At 37.5% G+C, this 19535-nt stretch overlaps 1 protein-coding gene across 1 annotated transcript in view; it reads right to left on the bottom strand.

Moving 5' to 3' along the window:
- Positions 1 to 866: 866 nt before the first annotated feature.
- Positions 867 to 19535, bottom strand: part of LOC126188284 (leucine-rich repeat and WD repeat-containing protein 1-like) — an 84873-nt gene continuing 66204 nt past the window's right edge. Inside the window, exon 6 of the mRNA XM_049929868.1 lies at positions 867 to 1281. Coding sequence (XP_049785825.1) covers positions 1001 to 1281 — 281 coding nt within the window. The 3' untranslated portion in view covers positions 867 to 1000. The remainder of the gene's footprint in view (positions 1282 to 19535) is intronic.

The following is a 19535-nucleotide window of genomic DNA, read 5'->3' as shown; positions in this document are numbered from 1 at the left end:
GGGAAGTAGGACTGCTGTCAAGTAAAATGAGGAAATCAAGATTTCTTAGGCAAGTACTTTCAAAAATTAGTGTCAAATTGTTTTTATATAATGAATGGAAGCAGATAAGAAATCCATACCACAGCACACTGTAATGGGTACAATTCTTCAAGCCCAAATCTCTTTAAAGTAATACGAACTGTGGTATATTCCGTGAATGTCTTTTCATTAAGCACCTACAAACATTAGTTATTTTAAGAGGTAGTTAGTACATTCTAGACTAAGCTATATTTTCCTGTTACTGCCAGAGTATGTGAAGTATGAACTGTCATTTCATATTGCAATTTTGTATTAGGTCTGACTCCTGTTACATGTATCCACTCTTTAATAATGTTTATTTCTTTTTTCTGAACCTGCTAGAGACAACCGTAATTTGTTCAACCTGTGTCTCATGGATCTAAAAGGAGTAAGTTTGTGTGGTGCACAAAATGCTGGTAGTAACTAATTCCATACACACTGATAAGAAATGCTATCTACTTTATAAACTGTTTTGTCTCACTTTATTTATGTTGTTGTTTTTTAATTTAAGTGATTAAATAACATGCAGTATGTAAAATAGGGCTTTCTGGGTTAGCACTTCCTTCTGTTGACCTCTTCAATTACTTCTTCATACATTATTGTTCTTGAGATTCTCAGCAGGTGCAAGATATTTTACACAGTTCCTTCAGTCTTTTACATAAAATAAAAACACTAAATCCAATACAGTTGCATTGTTTTCATATCTATCTTTCAATAGTGAGGAGTTGATTTGTGAATGATATGTCTAGAACATAATACAATATATTTTTGAGGATGAAAGTAATTTGTAAGTTGTTTGTTTGTATTCCTCTGAAACCACACTACTACTTTGTCAATGAGAAAGTCCAGCTCTCCTTTATTAATTCCATTCTGTCCCATGACTTAATTAAAAACTTACAAAATGTTGGTTATTTGATATAATTTTAAATCCACAATAACAGTGTCATTTTCTCTTCCAAATACACACCAAATTGTTGCTGGTTACACCTACCATACAGTTTCCAGCATAATTAATGGCAACTTTGTTTATTACAGTAGTGTCATATGAATCCAAATTACATTTATGTCTTTTTATCACATTGTTATCTACAACATCAGGCCACTGGAGAACACACACTGGATTAACTTCTGAGTGGTTCGTTATTTCACTATTATCAAATAAGTTTTTTGTGTCATACAACCACAGTCTCCCTTCGTCATCTCCACATGCTAGCACACCTGATCCTATGAGAAAAAACAAGAGAAAAATACAAATTAACACAAATGTTCATGAACTACAGAATCAGCCACTAAATACAACTTAAATGCAGAGAGACGAAGTCCATGTTCAGGACACAAACTTACTACACTAGCACTTTTTATGGAGTTAGGACACAAAAGAAAGAGAATAAATTGTTTTTAATGTTTGACCAGCTGTATTGTGTTCTACCAACCGTGTTTGATTTCAAATTCCAATGCTTAAGAGTGTGTTGGTCTACCTTTGAAGTGTAATACAGTAGTTATTCTGAATGACATGGATCTATCAAGGCCTCAGGAGGTTACCAGCAGTATGTGGCACCAGATGTATATGTACAGGTCACACCATTTTTATGAATTCTGGTCCAGCGGTTTATCGTCACGGATATGTCACCCGACAGTGTCCCATTTGCGCTGCATTGGGTTCAGATTGAGAGAATTTGTTAGCCAAGACATGAGTTCCCTTTCATGCTCCTCAAATCACTGCGATTCTGACCTTGTAACACAGCCACCCACCTTCCTAGAAGGTGCAATTGCTGTTGGGGAAGACTTTGAGCATGATGAGCAGCAAGTGGTCCACAATGTTTGTGCAGTTGTCAGCTGTCATGGTGCCCATGGAAGCCCAGATAATGTCACCCACAGTACAAAATTGCCCCCACCAGCTGGCATCTGTGGTACAGTTTTGTTTTGAGCAGCTGTTTGTCTTGATGTAGGTGTTTTCAGATATGACTATCAATGTGATGTAACCAAAAGAAATTGATTAATCTCATAAGGCAACATTTCCATTGTTCCACGTTCCAGTCTCTAAGATCTCATGTCCATCACAGTACAAAATTGCCCCCACCAGCTGGCATCTGTGGTGCAGTTTTGTTTTGAGCAGCTGTTTGTCTTGATGTAGGTGTATCCAGATATGACTATCAATGTGATGTAACCAAAAGAAATTGATTAATCTCATAAGGCGACATTTCCATTGTTCCACGTTCCAATCTCTACGATCTCGTGTCCATCACAATCTTGACGATGCTGCTCTTGGGTCAACATGGGAACATGTAGGGATCAACTGCTGTGGACTCTTTATGTTCAACAATTTGTGTTGAACAGTATGCTTTGAAACACTTATGCCTGCACCAGCAGTGTGGCATTCAACACTGTCACCATCATTTAACCACTTTCCATCAATCTCATGACAATAGCAAATGAACAGACAACCAGCTTTGCAGTTTCAGAGATGCTTGTTCTGAGGTGCTGGTACATAATGTACCTTTGTCAAAGTGCTTACATCAATGGAGTTTCCGATGTGCAGCCCATATTGTCATTAGAGAGATTTCCCCATTTGTCTTTGCTCCAATTGTACACTTCTCTTACAGCTCTGTTTGCTCACACCATCAACAGGTGGCACACAGCTGGGTAATGGGCTTTGGTCATAATATGCCTGGGACTGAGCATTGATGGTAAAACTTTTCAGCTGTTGTGGAGATACTGAATTTTTGTGGAATTAAATCTGGGATTTCCCCCGTAAGAGTCAGATGTACAATTTTCAGTACTCTCATTGTCTATAAATGAATATATGTTATTTAATTTTATGTTGAAAGTTATGTCTTTCTTAAATATTGCCCAGATGTGTATTTTTATACATATGATATTATGTGGTAGTGCAAATATGTATTTTGAATTGTATTATTTGTTTGAGGGCTCCTTGGGTAGCATTCAGTGGTTGGATGTCACCAGCAGACACCTTTGTATGGCAGCAAATATGACTGACTTTCCGACTCTGCATGGGTAAAAAATGCCTTCAGTTTGTTTCAATGTTAATGAGGTCTCCACTTCGAACTTATGTGATAAATGTTCAGGGCTATATAAATCAGCTGAAACTAATTGAAAAATATAGAAGAATAAGTAATACACTGAAATCAAGACTGTTTTAGGATTTTGCCACCATGAACCCTCCATTTGATGACCCTAGAATGTAAAACAAATCTGCAAGAAACAAGTTTTAATTGAAAATTGAAGAAGATGAAACTTACTAAGAAGAATCCTACAACATTCAAAAAAAGAAAGAACATGAGTTACTGAAGAATACGTTAATTATGACTTGGTTACTCAAGATCCAAGAATAGTTTGCTACTTTCAACAGGACAGTGACACAGAATTTACAAATGCGGATAATTTCATTATGTTTGTGTGCACTGTTGTACAATGTGCAAGACAAGGCAACTATACAAAATAAAAGAAATTAAAGACTTTATGATTACTTCAGGTGAAAAATAAAATTAAATATTGTACTTCATGTTCCACTGAAAGTGAATTAACAAATTATCTGAAACTAATATTGAATAACTCTGATTATGTGGTGTAATTTACATGTAGATAAGATCTACATCATAGAAGCAGCAATGTGAACTGGAAGTGACATAAATGTTTACTTATTGAGAAGTTATTAAGAGCTGCATGTTGGAACTGAAAACCTTTTTAAAACAGTTATCGTCATTTGCAAAGAAGAAATAGTAGTGAATTTTTCCTTGACAACGTTAATAAACAACAGGTTGGGGTGCTAAATTGCAAAGATGAGAAATACATCATTAAACATTATACCACTTTTAGTAACAAATATCTATTATCAAGTGCATTTTCCGTAAATAGAGGCAAATTTAAATTGTTCTAAAATGAAAGTTAATCAAAAGTTGCATATGACAAGCAAATATAGAAGATTCACATGCACTATAACATTATTGGATGTCAGCTCAGTCTGTTGGAAGGCTAATTCAAGAAAGCAGCAACAGAGTGTGCAGCAGACTTGCTCCACCAACTTAACAGCGATTAGCAGCCTGCAGTTCAATCAACAGTTCCTATACAACAGAGCCAGGCAGCACAATTGGCAAGCAACACAGAGCATCTACGAGCTACAAATCAAAGAAGTCGGCAGTCACCAACCCTCAATCGGGGCGCATGACAACAGCAGATGGTGAGATGCACACTATGTCTGATATATGATCATTTAGCAAAGTACACTATCAAAATCTCGTAGGTTCTGTTTCTTTAACATATATTTTGTTGTAGAGTGATCTCTCAATTCCAAATCCTACAGTTGTTTTGACAGTCAACAGAGCAAATGTGTTAGTTAAATACCAAGATATACACTGAATCAGCCAAAACAGTATGACCACACTGGATGCCACCTGGTGGCATTGTGGGTATGTGACGCAGTAACAAAAGTATGTAAGCGGAGCATGGACAGCACATCACTCTAGCAAAGCTATAAGCTGCAGGTGGGGAAATGCTTTGAGATTGGCGACTTTGACAAAGGGCTGATTATTATTGCTCTGTAAAGCAGGATAGAGGGTGATCTGTGACATCTCTGCCAAGAGAGAGCAACACTCATGCATGCACAAGTGTGTTCACATGTTGACCCAATGACAATGTCAATTACAGTTGCAGTGGGCATGGGACTATTGGGATTTAACTACTGATCAATGGAAACACGTTAGCCATTTGGGTGAATAACATTATTGCTACACTAGGTTGAAGGTCATCTCCACAAACGCCATCATCGAGGTGAACAGCAGCTCAAAGTGTGCAGTGCGCCATGTATGTAGGCTGGTGTGAGCAGTATTATACTGTGGGAGACATTCTCCTGGACTTGCATGGCACCTGTGGTAGTAATCGAAGATACGCTTACAGCAGCGAACCATCTGCATCTCTTCATGTGGTATCACTTTTCAGCAGCAGGATAATTGTCCATGTCTTGAAGCAAGAATAAAGCTACAGTGGTCTGAACAGCATTATAGTGAACTATGTTTATGTCTTGGCGACCAAATTCACTTGATGTAAATTCTACGGAACTCATCTTTGTCGCTAATGGGCGCCGTCACCACCTATGCAAATCAGCAGCCCGTTATTTATGTGAATTACTCGACCTGTGTGTAGACATCTAATGCTACATACCTACCAACAAACTGTAGGATCCCTAATATGCAAAATCAGTTGTGTATTACGTTCCAAAGACAGACAAATAAGCTATTAAGCAGGTGGTCATAATGTTTAGACTTGTCAGTATACGGCTGAAGTGTCACTTCAAACAATATTCGATTGTAATAGAAAGTTTGTTCGGAGAATTTAGTTAATTATTAAATGATACTGATAAAGGGAAAAATATACGAGTTATTATTAGTAGTACATTGATCAATTTCCATAGCAATTTTGAAACTATTTACGTTAATATTTGTTCAGAGGTTGACAAAATGGCTTTCACACAGGGAAGGTAACTCAAGAAGCAATTATGCAGTCAACAAAAACAGAAAAAGTACACCAATAAAGGCAATGTTTTCTCAAATGAACAAAGAATTTTATCAAATAGGTAAAGGATTATCTAATTTCACAGATAAACTTTTGGATTTTGGTTCTCACTTCAATACAGATAGGCAGTGAAGAAAAAACAACATATATACGAAAAAACAAGGTAGAAGATTTCGATGATCATTTAGATACAGGGGAGAAAAGACTGACTGTGTTAAACATGCAGAAATTTGTCATGGTGAAACTGGTCATAATGACAGAAATTTCCTTCTCTTAATACCAATAAGTTAAAACTTCAGATACTAAAGAGAAATTCCAACTTTCTGTTATACAGAAAAGTTGCTGTATTAATACTGAGAATTTATCATCTTCTGTTACTACTTATAAATTACTACTTTTATTAATCCTCAAGCAGTAACACGAGCAGGAACACTGTGCACTTTGTACACACGTAGCCAAAAACTGTCATTGTGCTACCAAGAGAAACATGTATGAGCTATATCACAGTTCAGTCTTAGTTTATTTAAACAAAAATACAAAAAACTCATTGAGATATAAAAGAACAAAGGCTTTATATACTGAAGAAAAATCAGTTATCACAAAGTTCCTTCCATCTACACAGTTAACTGTCTTGCACATTTTCGGGAAATGCTATACTTTTCTCACATGTATGCACTGTTTTTACATGTCCTTTGCAAACAACGCTATGGCACGAGTTACACCTTACGGTAACAGATGCGTTTCTTGCTCATCCACATGTCACACAGCAACCTCCTTTCTAGTTAGTAGCTCCTCAGTTCTTTCAACACGTTGATCTTAGTATTTCACGAGGAAAGTTGCAATGTTGGCAGGAAGTGAAGGAATATTAGCTCATCCACAAGTTGAGGCTTCATAAGGGGCGGAGGTAAACATTCCAAGAAAATTCTTCTCTTCTTTTCTGGATTTGCCTCATTTGCATGAAAAATTATTTGAGCATTGATTCTTGCTATATCCATCACAGCATAGAACACAACCAATGGCTATCTTCTTGTCACCTGTGCGACGGTATACGAACCTTCCAGTCGATCAACTGTGTCGACTCATTGCTTTGTTATATTGTAATCCAAAACTATCTCTGGTCTACCTGTAACTTTGTTAATGGTTCCAAAATTATGCGTAGCTGAAAGTAATATAACTGCCATGTCTTGTTTCAGCACATACAAAACTAGCATCATATCATTCTGAAAACCAAATAAAGAGGAGTGGATAGCCCTAACATTTTCCAGGTAAAAGTTCTTTTGGGATCTTACGTTTGTTTTTTCTCAATGTGCTGATGCATGTTAGTCACTTTTTCAAAAGGGAGTTGGCTAAGGAATAGCAAGTGTACCAATTATTCATTGTAACGTTTCTTCCTGAGCCTTCAGTGTGAGTAACTAGCCTTCCTACAATATCATAGGGAAAATTAGAAACATCGTTTGGTCTTCTAGGTTGTTTTCCACAATATACTTCAATATTACTAGTGAAGAATATTTTAGCATCTGCTAAAACAAAAATCTTTATCCCGTACTTCGCTAGTTTGTTCGGGATGTACTTAACAAAAGAACAGCAACCCCGAAAAGCTTGTTTCTTGCTGTTCACCACAAAGGCATTCGATATTTGCCTTATAGCAGCAAGTTTATCAGTTACTCTTGTTACCAAAAAGGATACATTGTAAAAGGTACAGAAATCTTCTGTAGCTCATCACAGCTCACGTAATCTCCAAACAGCACCATCTATTGTCCACAGTTCAATGACATTTTTGTGGTTTGCTCTCTTAGACCCGATGAGATACAGCAATTCCAACAATGCCATTATTTCATGTCTTGTAGTTTCCTTAGCGTCCCTTTCTCTGGAATATTGTACACATTCTTTCTTAGATTGAATGTGTATGTTCGTTTATTTTACAGTTTCATCAATCACTTCCAGGCTGAGTATTGTCCATAAAGCCTCTGTTTCTTTTTCTTTTCGAAGTCACAATAGGACATATTTTATTCCATTTACACATTTTGTCCCTCCCAATAAAAATACCACCAATGGAGACTGGCTCTTCACAGTCATCATCTGAATCATGGACTTGATCAGAATCTGAATTGTAGTCACTTCGTGTGATAAATTCCTCTTCTTTTCAGAGTCATCATCGTTTTCATTGTCTGGTACAGAATTGAACTCTGGATCCTCGATGAGTAACCAATCAAGTTTGTGGTCTGTCAGCTTTGATCTCACCCTGCACAGTTATATACCCACTTTTTACATGTTATCTTTTGATTTGATTAAAAAGGAATGAAATAAAAGTGACGGAAAAATTACTTACATGACCGGGCAAGTGAACCTATGACAACACAACTTCTCACTGTGCTAGCTGAATTGCAGGAATAGGTAGGGGCTTGCTATTATAAAACAACAATGGAACTGTGCATGACTGTTATTTGTGGGTGGTGCACTTTATACGCAGGAGCACCCACTCGAGAGTTTATAATGGGAAAATGCAGTCTTAGGTTAGTATTGAGAAGTCCTACTGAAAATTTACTGCCTGCTGCTATTAATAATATGTTACTGCTGTACAAGTTTAGAACAGATCAACTGTAAATAAACAACATATTAGTAATTACTTGTACTTTGAATTTGTTAAATATGAGTGAACAATTACATGATTTATATTTTGGTCCAAAGAAGTGTGTACATCAGAAGAACCATTATTACTTTAAGATTATGTTTAGCGTTACAAAGACAGTGAGGATGCAGAAAGTGAGAGATACTGCAGATGTGCATAATATTTCATATTTAATAATACCAGAGGCACTTTGAGATTGTGTGTCTGTGAATCAAGTTGGTCCACTCCCTCGTGGTCAGGGAGAAAAATTGCACACTCCCATTAGTATTGTACTGTGTGTAGCTGACACGCAGTGACATGAAACAATACCAAATATGACACAGAGATAATAAGAATTCATATTATAGAGTGTCACAGCTATCAAGAAAGGTTGACCAAGTAGCCAATGTGCTCACGGCTGAATTTTTCATATTGAAGTATCTCTAGGATCTTAAAACTATGGTTGATCATTAAGGGAAATAAACATTTAGCAATGCAACAATTAAAGAAAATATTTTTGAGAATCTTTCATATCATTATCATACTTATATTTTTTAATAACTGTAGGTTTTTTCTTTTTCTTTTTTTTTTTTACGGAACACGAAGAGGTGATTAGATAATGATAGTGTGAAGAATGCAAATGCGAACTAGCAGTAAATGAAATGGAAGTAATACTTATATGGAATTATAGATAATGTGTAGTGGTCTGAGAACCTTTTGTGCTCTAGCCATGGGGGGGCAACATTTACTAGAAAATCTTAATAGATTTTAAAATGGGCAGACTCATGAGAAGTTGTAGCATTCTTTACCAATTTTAGGTTTAATTTATTTAATAACGAAATTTGGTGGGAGTTGCACAGTTTTCTACTAGCTGGTTATGATAAATAGCATAGGTTTTTATACAAACGAAATTGAACTATTCTGAAGTCACTGAATGATTAAATGATTGAACTTTAATAATTTTCTGAAGATGGTTAAAGGATGTGGTTAGGAACTTATGTGAAGACAATTACCTTATATAACATAAATAGTCAAATTTATTATTATTTTGGTATACCTAAAAATTTTAAGCCATCTGTTAGGTAAACAATTATCTGCCTTTTACATTGGCATAGGCAGAGAGTGTATACAAGCAACACTCACTATCCTGTTGCACAGTATGCTGTACAATGTGATAGTCACAACCTAGGTGCCTCTTTCACCAAACGTGCCATCGGGATTCTTCCCCCAGCTCCAGTCTCTCAGAACTCCATAGGTGGGAACTAGCACTACAACATGTTCTTGGTTCTCGCCGCCCACCTGACCTTCATTTACATTAATTCCTTCTGTCTCAGCATTTCTTCACAGTACCTACTCCTTTTTTCACTCCATTTCAGTTTCTACGTCTTTCATTTCCTGACTTGTATATTTTTTGCCGTCCCCTCTCCCACCTCTGTTATGTACAATGCACTTGGTTTTTCAATCTTATTAACTCATGCACAAAGATTTAGTAGTAATCTCTGTCTTGCATTTTTACCCTGCCTTCCACATTTAAACTATCTGGTTTCCAAATTTCATCCGGTGCAGTGCCCAACTATCAGTGTTTCCTTCTCACCCCATCTGGTAAGTCTTCCCTGACCCTCCAGTCCTTTTCCTTCATATTTCTGAATTTTATTTTGAAACGAATAATTACTGAAATGATGTCCGTAAGAGAGATGACATATACACTACAGTGAAATGTCAACAGTCTTATATTGTTACAGTAAGTGAAAAATTGTAAGACATCAGGTGTGACAGGTCCCTCAAAGTAAGACCTAGTTGCACTGATATTAAGCTTCAATGATGCAACAAGGATGGAGATATATATCTGTGTGTGTGCCCGTGCATCAGCTTTCCAAACTGGAGCCGTCGCCTCCTGGCAGCAGGGATGAAGGGGAAGGAAGAGGGATGTAGGAAAAAGATTGGTGTGGTTTAGGAAATGAGGAGAGTTGGACAATGTCAGCCGGAACTCTGGTTCAGGGGAGACTTACTGGATGAGAGGAAAGCAGACTGACTGTCATGAATGTACTGGACGAGATTTAAAAACCTGACAGCTTAAAGTTCAAAGACAGAATAAAATGTGACACAGAGATTACTACAAAGACTCACACAAGAGTTAATAAGAGCAGGAAGTTCATCGTCTGAAATCTGTGCCCCTGCCAGTCCCATTCCCACCACACACCTTACTTGTCACCACTGATGCCTCCTCCCTCTATACCAACACTCCCCATGTACATAATTGTTTGCTGCAGAACTATGCCTCAATAAGCACCCACTCAATTCCAAACTTGTGACCTCCTTCCTACTCATCTCAATCAGCATTATACTTATGTGTAATGATTTCACCTTGGAGAGCCGTACATACAGACCAATCAGGGGCACAGCCATGAGAACCAGGATGGCTGTTTCCTACATCAACCTTTTCATGGGTCACTTGTTTTGGCAGCACTGTGATCGATAAAGGGTGGCAACCAAATCTTTATTTTCAAATTCAAGTTTTTTTTCCAGGTTAAAATAATATTTTTCCAAATTGTCACATATTTTTAAAATGTGTCATACAAACTGAACGGACACACTAAAATACAAAGTCTTCCTCATGAACTAATGGCTGCAGAGTGTTGCATTTCATTCTGAGAGAATACCTGAAGTTTCATCTACAACTTTCTCCTTGAAGTTTTTTTGAGGCAACAGCAACCTGCAACTGGTTTCTTTAACAAAAAAGAAAAAAATGTCATTGTATGACTCCATAACCAATACAAATTTTATGTTACACATACTGTTTTTCTCAGCTTGTCTACATGCCTACCGTATAAAGTGACAAATCAGCGCAAGAGCTATTTTTGAGGAAACATTGTGGCGAGCCATCAATTATTATGTGAGATATAGCAGTCTGAGTATTCATTAGGGCAAAAAAATTCTCACTCCTTCAAATCTGTCAAGATCAGTAATCAAGTGATGTCTGATGCATACACTGCACTTTTGACACACACACACACACACACACACACACACACACACACACACACACACACACACACACACACACACAGACACAGACAGAGAGAGAGAGAGAGAGAGAGAGAGAGAGAGAGAGAGAGAGAGAGAGAGAGAGGAGAGAGAGAGAGAGAGAGAGAGAGAGAGAGGGGAAATGGGGGGGGGGATAATTCAGGAACAACGGATGTGTAGGATTCAGTCCCACAGACAGCCCGGCAGTAACACATGCGTTACTAGTACACACTCAGTAGGGCATTTTAAATGGAAACATTATTTTGTTTTAATTAACATGCTTCATTTTTTTTGTTCTTAGAGTTCTAAAACGACACTGAAATATACACAGATGATCTGCAAACCACATAATTGTGAGTTTGCTATATTTGTTTAACTTTATTTTTATTATTTTCTTTTTATCAATTTTATGAAATCACTTAGCATATACAGGGTGATTCACAAAGATATGCATATATTTTAATATGTTATTCTACAAGCAAAACTATAGAAAACGTTCATATAAACTTAAGTCTGCAAATGTTTAGTTACGGAGTTACTGCTAATAAAAGATTCTGCCTGAAATTTAGCAACTTTGCTAACATGAAGACATCCAAAACTGTACAAGGTTAAAGTAAAGCACAATTTCCAGTTATTTTGTTGTTATTGGTTTGGTGAATCTAATAAAACATATCCCAGAAGGGTCCAAACATGAAAGCATGTGCAAGTTTATGTTTTAGTGGTGATCTTTCAAGTAGCTTTTGTATTAGAGCAATAATACGTATTTCTTTCTACACCTACATGGATACTCTGCAAATCACATATAAGTGCCTGGTAGAGGGTTCATTAAACACCTTCACAATTTTTTATTATTCCAATCTCTTATAGCACGCGGAAAGAATGAACACCTATATCTTTCCATACGAGCTCTGATTTCCCTTATTTTATCATGGTGATCGTTCCTCCCTATGTAGGTCACTGTCAACAAAATATTTTCGTATTCAGAGGAGAAAGTTGGTGATTGGAAATTCGTGAGAAGATTCCGTCGCAATGAAAAATGCCTTTCTTTTAAGGCTTTCCAGCCCAAATCCTGTATCATTTCTGTGACTCTCTCCCACATTTCGCGATAATACAAAACGTACTGCCTTTCTTTGAACTTTTTCGATGTACCCCGTCGGTCATATCTGGTAAGGATCCCGCGCCATGCAGCGGTATTCTAAAAGAGCACGGACAAGTATAGTATACGCAGTCTCCTTAGTAGGTCTGTTATATTTTCTAAGTGTCCTGCCAATAAAACGCAGTCTTCGGTTAGCCTTCCTCGCAGCATTTGCTATGTGTTCCTTCCAATGTCAGTTGTTCGTAATTGTAATACCAAGGTATTTAGTTGCATTTACGGCTTTTAGATTATACGGATTTATCGTGTAACCGAAGTTTAAGGAGCTCCTTTTAGCACTCATGTGAATGACCTCACACTTTTCGTTATTTAGGGTCAACTGCCACTTTTCGCACCATTCAGGTATCTTTTCTAAATCGTTTTGCAGTTTGTTTTGATCTTCTGATGACTTTATTAATCGATAAACAACAGCGTCATCTGTAAACAACCGAAGACAGCTACTCAAATTGTCTCCCAAATCGTTTATATAGATCAGGAACAGTAAAGGGCCTATAACACTACCTTGGGGAACGCCAGAAATCACTTCTGTTTTACTCGATGACTTTCCGTTAATTACTACGAACTGTGACCTCTCTGACAGGAAATCACAAATCCAGTCACAAAATGGAGATGATATTCCATAATCACTAAAGCCGCTTGAGTGGTACCGTGTCAAAAGCCTTCCGGAAATCCAGAAACACTGAATCAATCTGAAATGCCTTCTCAATAGCACTCAACACTTCATGTGAATAAAGAGCTAGTTGTGTTTCACAGGAACGACGTTTTCTAAACCCATGTTGACACTGTCAATAGACCGTTTTCTTCGAGGTAATTCATAATGTTTGAACACAATATTTGTTACAAAATCCTGCTGCATATCGACGTTAATGATATGGGCCTGTAATTTAATGGATTACTCCTACTACCTTTCTTGAATATTGGTGTGACCTGTGCAACCTTCCAGTCTTTGGGTAAGGATCTTTTGTTGAGCGAGTGGTTTATTTATTTATTTATTTGGTCCTGTTGATTTCATATTATACAGCCAGTGTACAAGTAATATAGGACAAGTCAATTGATGCAATTACAGTAATACATGAACATTTATACATCACATTGCACAGACATTGTTTATTTAACAAGAACAATTACTTGTATGCAGTATTAAAGCCTGCATTATGCCAAAAACAGTTTAAGTGACTGTTTAAAATAGTAGAGTAAGTGACAGTGCATATTTTTATGAGACTGACATATATAAGCAAGTAAATTTTCTGCATGGTCATGGTTTGAATTGAATACAAATTATAACTGCATTCCTTAAGAAGAGGTTTAAGTGAATGCTCAAGAGAGTGGGATACATCTGAGTTCACATTTTCTCATAATGAAACAGATAAATTTACATTTTATTACCACAATTTCAGTTAAACTACAAATAACAGCATCACACTTTATCCGTAAGGGAGTGGTTTTCTTAGGCAGTTTCTCCCACTCTTATACCTTATAACTCTAAGTATTTATTCATTTTATAGAAGGTTTGTTTGGTGAGGAATAAGTTTAGTTTCCTTTTGAAAACGTGTACATTATTTATATCGTTTTTTATATTGATGGGGAGCTTATTGAAGACCTTTATACCTGACTCAGTAACTCCCCTATGTACTTTAGTGAGAGTTGCACAGCCTTGGTGAAAATTTTTCCACCTGTCTTGTGTCATGGTTGTGGATGTCACAATTTTTCTGAAACAATTCCCTGTTGTTGGCTACAAATACCATCAGTGAGTGTATATATATATATATACTGACCTGTGATGGTAAGTATCCTGAGAGATGTATATGATTGTTAAGTATGGAGCTAATGCATCAGCATACTCCGAAAGGAACCTAATTGCTATACAGTCTGGACTATAAGACTTTTTTGTTATTTATATCCCATAAATCCAATACTGCGAGGCATTCGTATGGATGTAGAACAGGTCAGAATTATTACAAAAGGAATACATGGAAGTACCTCTTGCAAGAGGATATCTGGTATAAGACAAAATACACATAAAAAACTTCGAATGCACGTGTAGTTGCAGCAAAAAATACCAATTTTGGACCTAATAATTTGTCTTCAACTGCTTCAGCTACGGTTTAAAAACTTGCTGAATTAGAGTTTTATTTTGAGCCAACTGAGAAACACAATTTCTTAGATGTGGAAGAATTTTTTGAGCTCGTTCAGCCATATTTGGATTTTTGATCCATCTTGTGCCACAGAACTGCAAAGCAAAATCAGAGGATACTGTATATTCTGTATATTGACTTCTTTGCGTGGGTGAATCATGGAACAAATAATATAAGGCTCCTAAAAACTGTCCACGTTCCCAATTTGTTTGTGACATGCCAATTTTGAAAGCTCCATGAGCTACATGTAGGCTGCAACTACATAGCTGGAAGAATTCCATGTTCTCAGAAATTTCTTTTAGCCCATTATTCAAGTCCTTCCACATTTTAAAATCATGTTTGGTCCATCCATCAACAACGGCAAAATTTTTGGAAGATTCTGTAAACCAAAAGATCCTTTCAAAAGATTTAGTAAGTCACTTGCCCTTGTGCACTGAATAAAAGAATCAAAATATTGGGTTGAAACCTGAGACTTATTTTGCTTCCAAAATCTAACATGAATGTCCATTTGTGTTTTTCAAGAAACAGTGTTTAAACTCTTGTCATATTTAAGAACAACATTGTCACATTATCTAATCATGTCAATAAGTTTGCCATGAACATACACAGCAATACCCTAAACAATACTGTAAGTAATTCTTGTTATTTGCTATTGCATTTTTGCCGCAGGAAACATTTCCAGAAATAATGATACATAAGCAGCAGAACTTTGGATTGACAAATGATTATAAATTGCACGTAAGCACCATAAGATTTCAGCTTTTGTGACTTTTGTGATAATAAAAATGGCTGCACTGAAAATTGTTTAGATTGCCAGTTTTTTGAAGTTGAAGGTGTCAGACCTGCTTCTGTAGTACCAGTTACCTTGGCAGAATTGCTAGATGCTGAAATTCCTGTAAAATTGAAGTAGTGTTTAACTGATACTATTTGCTCTGCACACTATGGAACTATACATCTGAGGTCATCAGTCCCCTAGAATTTAGAACTACTTAAACCTAACTAACCTAAGGACATCAGACATATCTATGCCCAAGGCAGGATTCGAACCTGCGAGCCTAGCGGTTCCAGACTGTAGTGCCTAACTTATACTATTCCTGGATTTCTTTGGTAAATTATGCTCTTTGGGTCACTGTGAGTCTATGTAGGGCACAAAAATCTTGGAAAGAATTCCTCCATTATTCTAAAAATCTGAACTGCACATCAAACAAGTCATACATCAAGGCTATTTGATGTGCATTCCTGCAATTATTTTCTGTAAAAGCTGTGAAATACAGCAGAAACCATCATGGCAGACTGAATGCAATGATTTACAAAATAAACACAGATAATTCAAAGATAAAAAAAAGAACAGATTAACTTAGTTTAAAAAAAGGACTCCAAATATAGTTTGCACTGTTGCAAAGACGATAAAAATGAATTATATCACAGGCTCTAAGGAAAATTTGCTGTTTCGTAATGGCTGATATTTAAGAAATTTGACGCAATTGGCCATAAAAGATTGTATCATTTTTAGTGCAAAGATAATTCTTATCGACTCAGAGTATCAAGGAACAGTTCAACAAACACACCTACATTTTGATTGTTTATCTAAGATGGCGACAGCATGGCAACATCCAAGTGTTAAAAAAAAAATCTTACCTTGTTTGGTGATGTGGAACTCAATTTTCATTGTGTCAGGTTGCTTAAAAACATTCATTGTATAAGACTTCCATTTGCCTGAGGAAAGTTTATGTTTTTGGCTGTATGGCTGTCCAAACCACTTTTCCCCATTGTTGAAATATTTATCATTGCATTGCACCAAGAGCATAATGCATTCATTAGTAATTTGGTGTCACGCATAACCCATGAGTAAATTGACTCTTATGTACTTTGGTATCGAGTTATACTCTTAGGCATGACTGAAAAACACTGCACTCTGAAAATGTTATGAGCTTGCCCAAGTGTCTCCATCGTGTTCTTGCATGTCAGAACGATGCAGATGGTGCTAGTCTCAGAAGAGTTGTAACAATGGGTTTGTTTAGGCAGTTGCCTGACTGCTACTTTCAAGCACTAAAAAGCCAGCATTAGTGCGCATGCACAGCTATGACGATGCAGAAACCTGTGTTTGGTATGCCTGCTTGAATGTTTCTTGTCCAATGTCTTATTATATTCTATGCTTCTGTGTGGGCTCTAATCTCTCTGATTTTATCCTCATGGTCTCTTCACGAGATATACGTAGGAGGGAGCAATATACTGCTCGACTCCTCTCAGTGAAGGTATGTTCTCGAAACTTCAACAAAAGCCCGTACCGAGCTACTGAGCGTCTCTCCTGCAGTGTCTTCCACTGGAGTTTATCTATCATCTCCGTAATGCTTTCATGATTACTGAATGATCCTGTAACGAAGCACGCAGCTCTCCGTTGGATCTTCTCTATCTCTTCTATCAACCCTATCTGGTACGGATCCCACACCAGTGAGCAGTATTCAAGCAGTGGGCGAGCACGTGTACTGTAACCTACTTCCTTTGTTTTTGGATTGCATTTCCTTAGGATTCTTCCAACGAATCTCAGTCTGGCATCTGCTTTACCGACGATCAACTTTATACGAGCATTCCATTTTAAATCACTTCTAATGCCTTCTCCCAGATAATTTATGGAATTCACTGTTTCCAGTTGCTGCCCTGCTATATTGTAGCTAAATGATAAAGGATCTTTCTTTCTATGTATTCGCAGCACATTACACTTGTCTGTATTGAGATTCAATTGCCATTCCCAGCACCATGCATCAATTCGTTGCAGATCCTCCTGCATTTCAGTACAATTTTCCATTGTTACAACCTCTCGATATACCACAGCATCATCCGCAAAAACCCTCAGTGAACTTCCGATGTTATCCACAAGGTTGTTTATGTATATTGTGAATAGCAACGGTCCTACGGCACTCCCCTGCGGCACAGCTGAAATCACTCTTACTTCGGAAGACTTCTCTCCACTGAGCATGACATGCTGCATTCTGTTATCTAGGAACTCTTCAATCCAATCACAAAATTGGTCTGATAGTCCATATGCTCTTACTTTCTTCATTACACGACTGGGGAACTGTATCAAATGCCTTGTGGAAGTCAAGAAACATGGCATCTACCTGGGCCCTCTGAGACTCTTGGATGAATAGTGCAAGATGGGTTTCACACGATCGTCTTTTTCAAAACCCATGCTGATTCCTGCAAAGTAGATTTCTAGTCTCCAGAAAAGTCATTATACTGGAACATAACACGTTCCAAAATTCTACAACTGATCGACGTTAGAGATATAGGTCTACAGTTCTGCTCATCTGTTCGATGTCCCTTCTTGAAAACGGGGATGACCTGTGCCCTTTTCCAATCCTTTGGAACGCTACGCTCTTCTAGAGACCTACGGTACACCGTTGCAAGAAGGGGGCAAGTTCCTTCGCGTACTCTGTGTAAAATCAAACTGGTATCCCATCAGGTCCAGCGGCCTTTCCTCTTTGGAGCGATTTTAATTGTTTCTCTATCCCTCTGTCGTCTATTTCGATATCTACCATTTTGTCATCTGTGCGACAATCTAGAGAAGGAACTACAGTGTAGTCTTCCTCTGTGAAACAGCCTTGGAAAAAGACATTTAGTATTTTGGCCTTTAGTCTGTCATCCTCTGTTTCAGTACCATTTTGGTCACAGAGTGTCTGGACATTTTGTTTTTATCCACCTACCGCTTTGACATAAGACCAAAATTTCCTAGGATTTTCTGCCAAGTCAGTACGTAGAACTTTACTTTCGAATTCATTGAACGCCTCCCGCATAGCCCTCCTTACGCTACATTTCGCTTCGCGTAATTTTTGTTTGTCCTGCAAGGCTTTCGCTATGTTTGTGTTTGCTGTGAAGTTGCCTTTGCTTCCGCAGCAGTTTTCTAACTCGGTTGTTGTACCACGGTGGCTCTTTTCCATCTCTTATGATCCTGCTTGGCACATACTCATCTAACGCATATTGTACGATGGTTTTGAACTTTGTACACTGATCCTGAAATTGGATTGGGCATATATTAAGAAAGAATGACGGACTGATAAAAACAGTTTTAGAAGGTTATGTAGAAGGGAAAAGGAAAAGGAAGCAAGGAAGGAAGACATTCCAGATACTGGATGACATGATGGACGGTACAACATACAGCAGCCTTAAGTAGGAAGCAATGGATCGGAGAAAATGGAGAGGCAAAGGACCTGCTAATATAGCAGATAACTGATGATGATGACACTGATCCTCAACACTATCTGTAGTCGAGACAAAACTTTTGTGTTGAGCCATCAAGTACTCTGAAACCTGCTTTTGGCACTTTTCCAAATCAGAAGAATCTTCCTACTTTTTTTAATATTTCTATTTACGGCTGAAATCATCGATGCAGTAACCATTTTATGATCGCTGATTCCCTGTTCTGCGTTAACTGTTTCAAATAGTTCGGGTCTGTCTGTCACCAGAAGGTCTAATATGTTATCGCCACGAGTCGGTTCTCTATTTAACTGCTCAAGGTAGTTTTCAGATCTTAAAAAAATTTCACGGGATTCTTTGTCCCTGCCGCCCATGATAAACGTTTGAGTCTCCCAGTCTATATCCGGCAAATTAAAATCCCCATTCAGAACTATAACATGGTCGGGAAATCTACTCGAAATATTTTCCAAATTTTCCTTCAGGTGCCTGCCACAACGGCTGCTGAGCCTGGGGGCCTATAGAGACGTCCAATTACCATGTTTGAGCCTCCTTTAACCGTGACCTTCACTCAAATTATTTCACATTTTGGATCTCCGTCAATTTCCTTGGATACTGTTGCACTTCTTATCGCTATAAACATGCCTCCCCCTTCACTGTCCAGCCTGTGTCTGCAGTATACATTCCAATCTGAGTTTACAATTTCATTGCTGTTTACATCTGGTTTCAGCCAACTTTCTGTCACTAGTACTACATGAGCATTGTGACCGTTTATTAATGAGAGCAGTTTTGGGACCTTTCTATAGACGCTCCTGCAGTTTACTATTACCACATTAAT

This window comes from Schistocerca cancellata, chromosome 5 (assembly GCF_023864275.1).
Source record: "Schistocerca cancellata isolate TAMUIC-IGC-003103 chromosome 5, iqSchCanc2.1, whole genome shotgun sequence".
Classification (NCBI taxonomy): Eukaryota; Metazoa; Arthropoda; class Insecta; order Orthoptera; family Acrididae; genus Schistocerca; species Schistocerca cancellata.
Note: the sequence above shows the minus strand (reverse complement) of the source record. Positions and strands in the feature narration are given on the sequence as shown.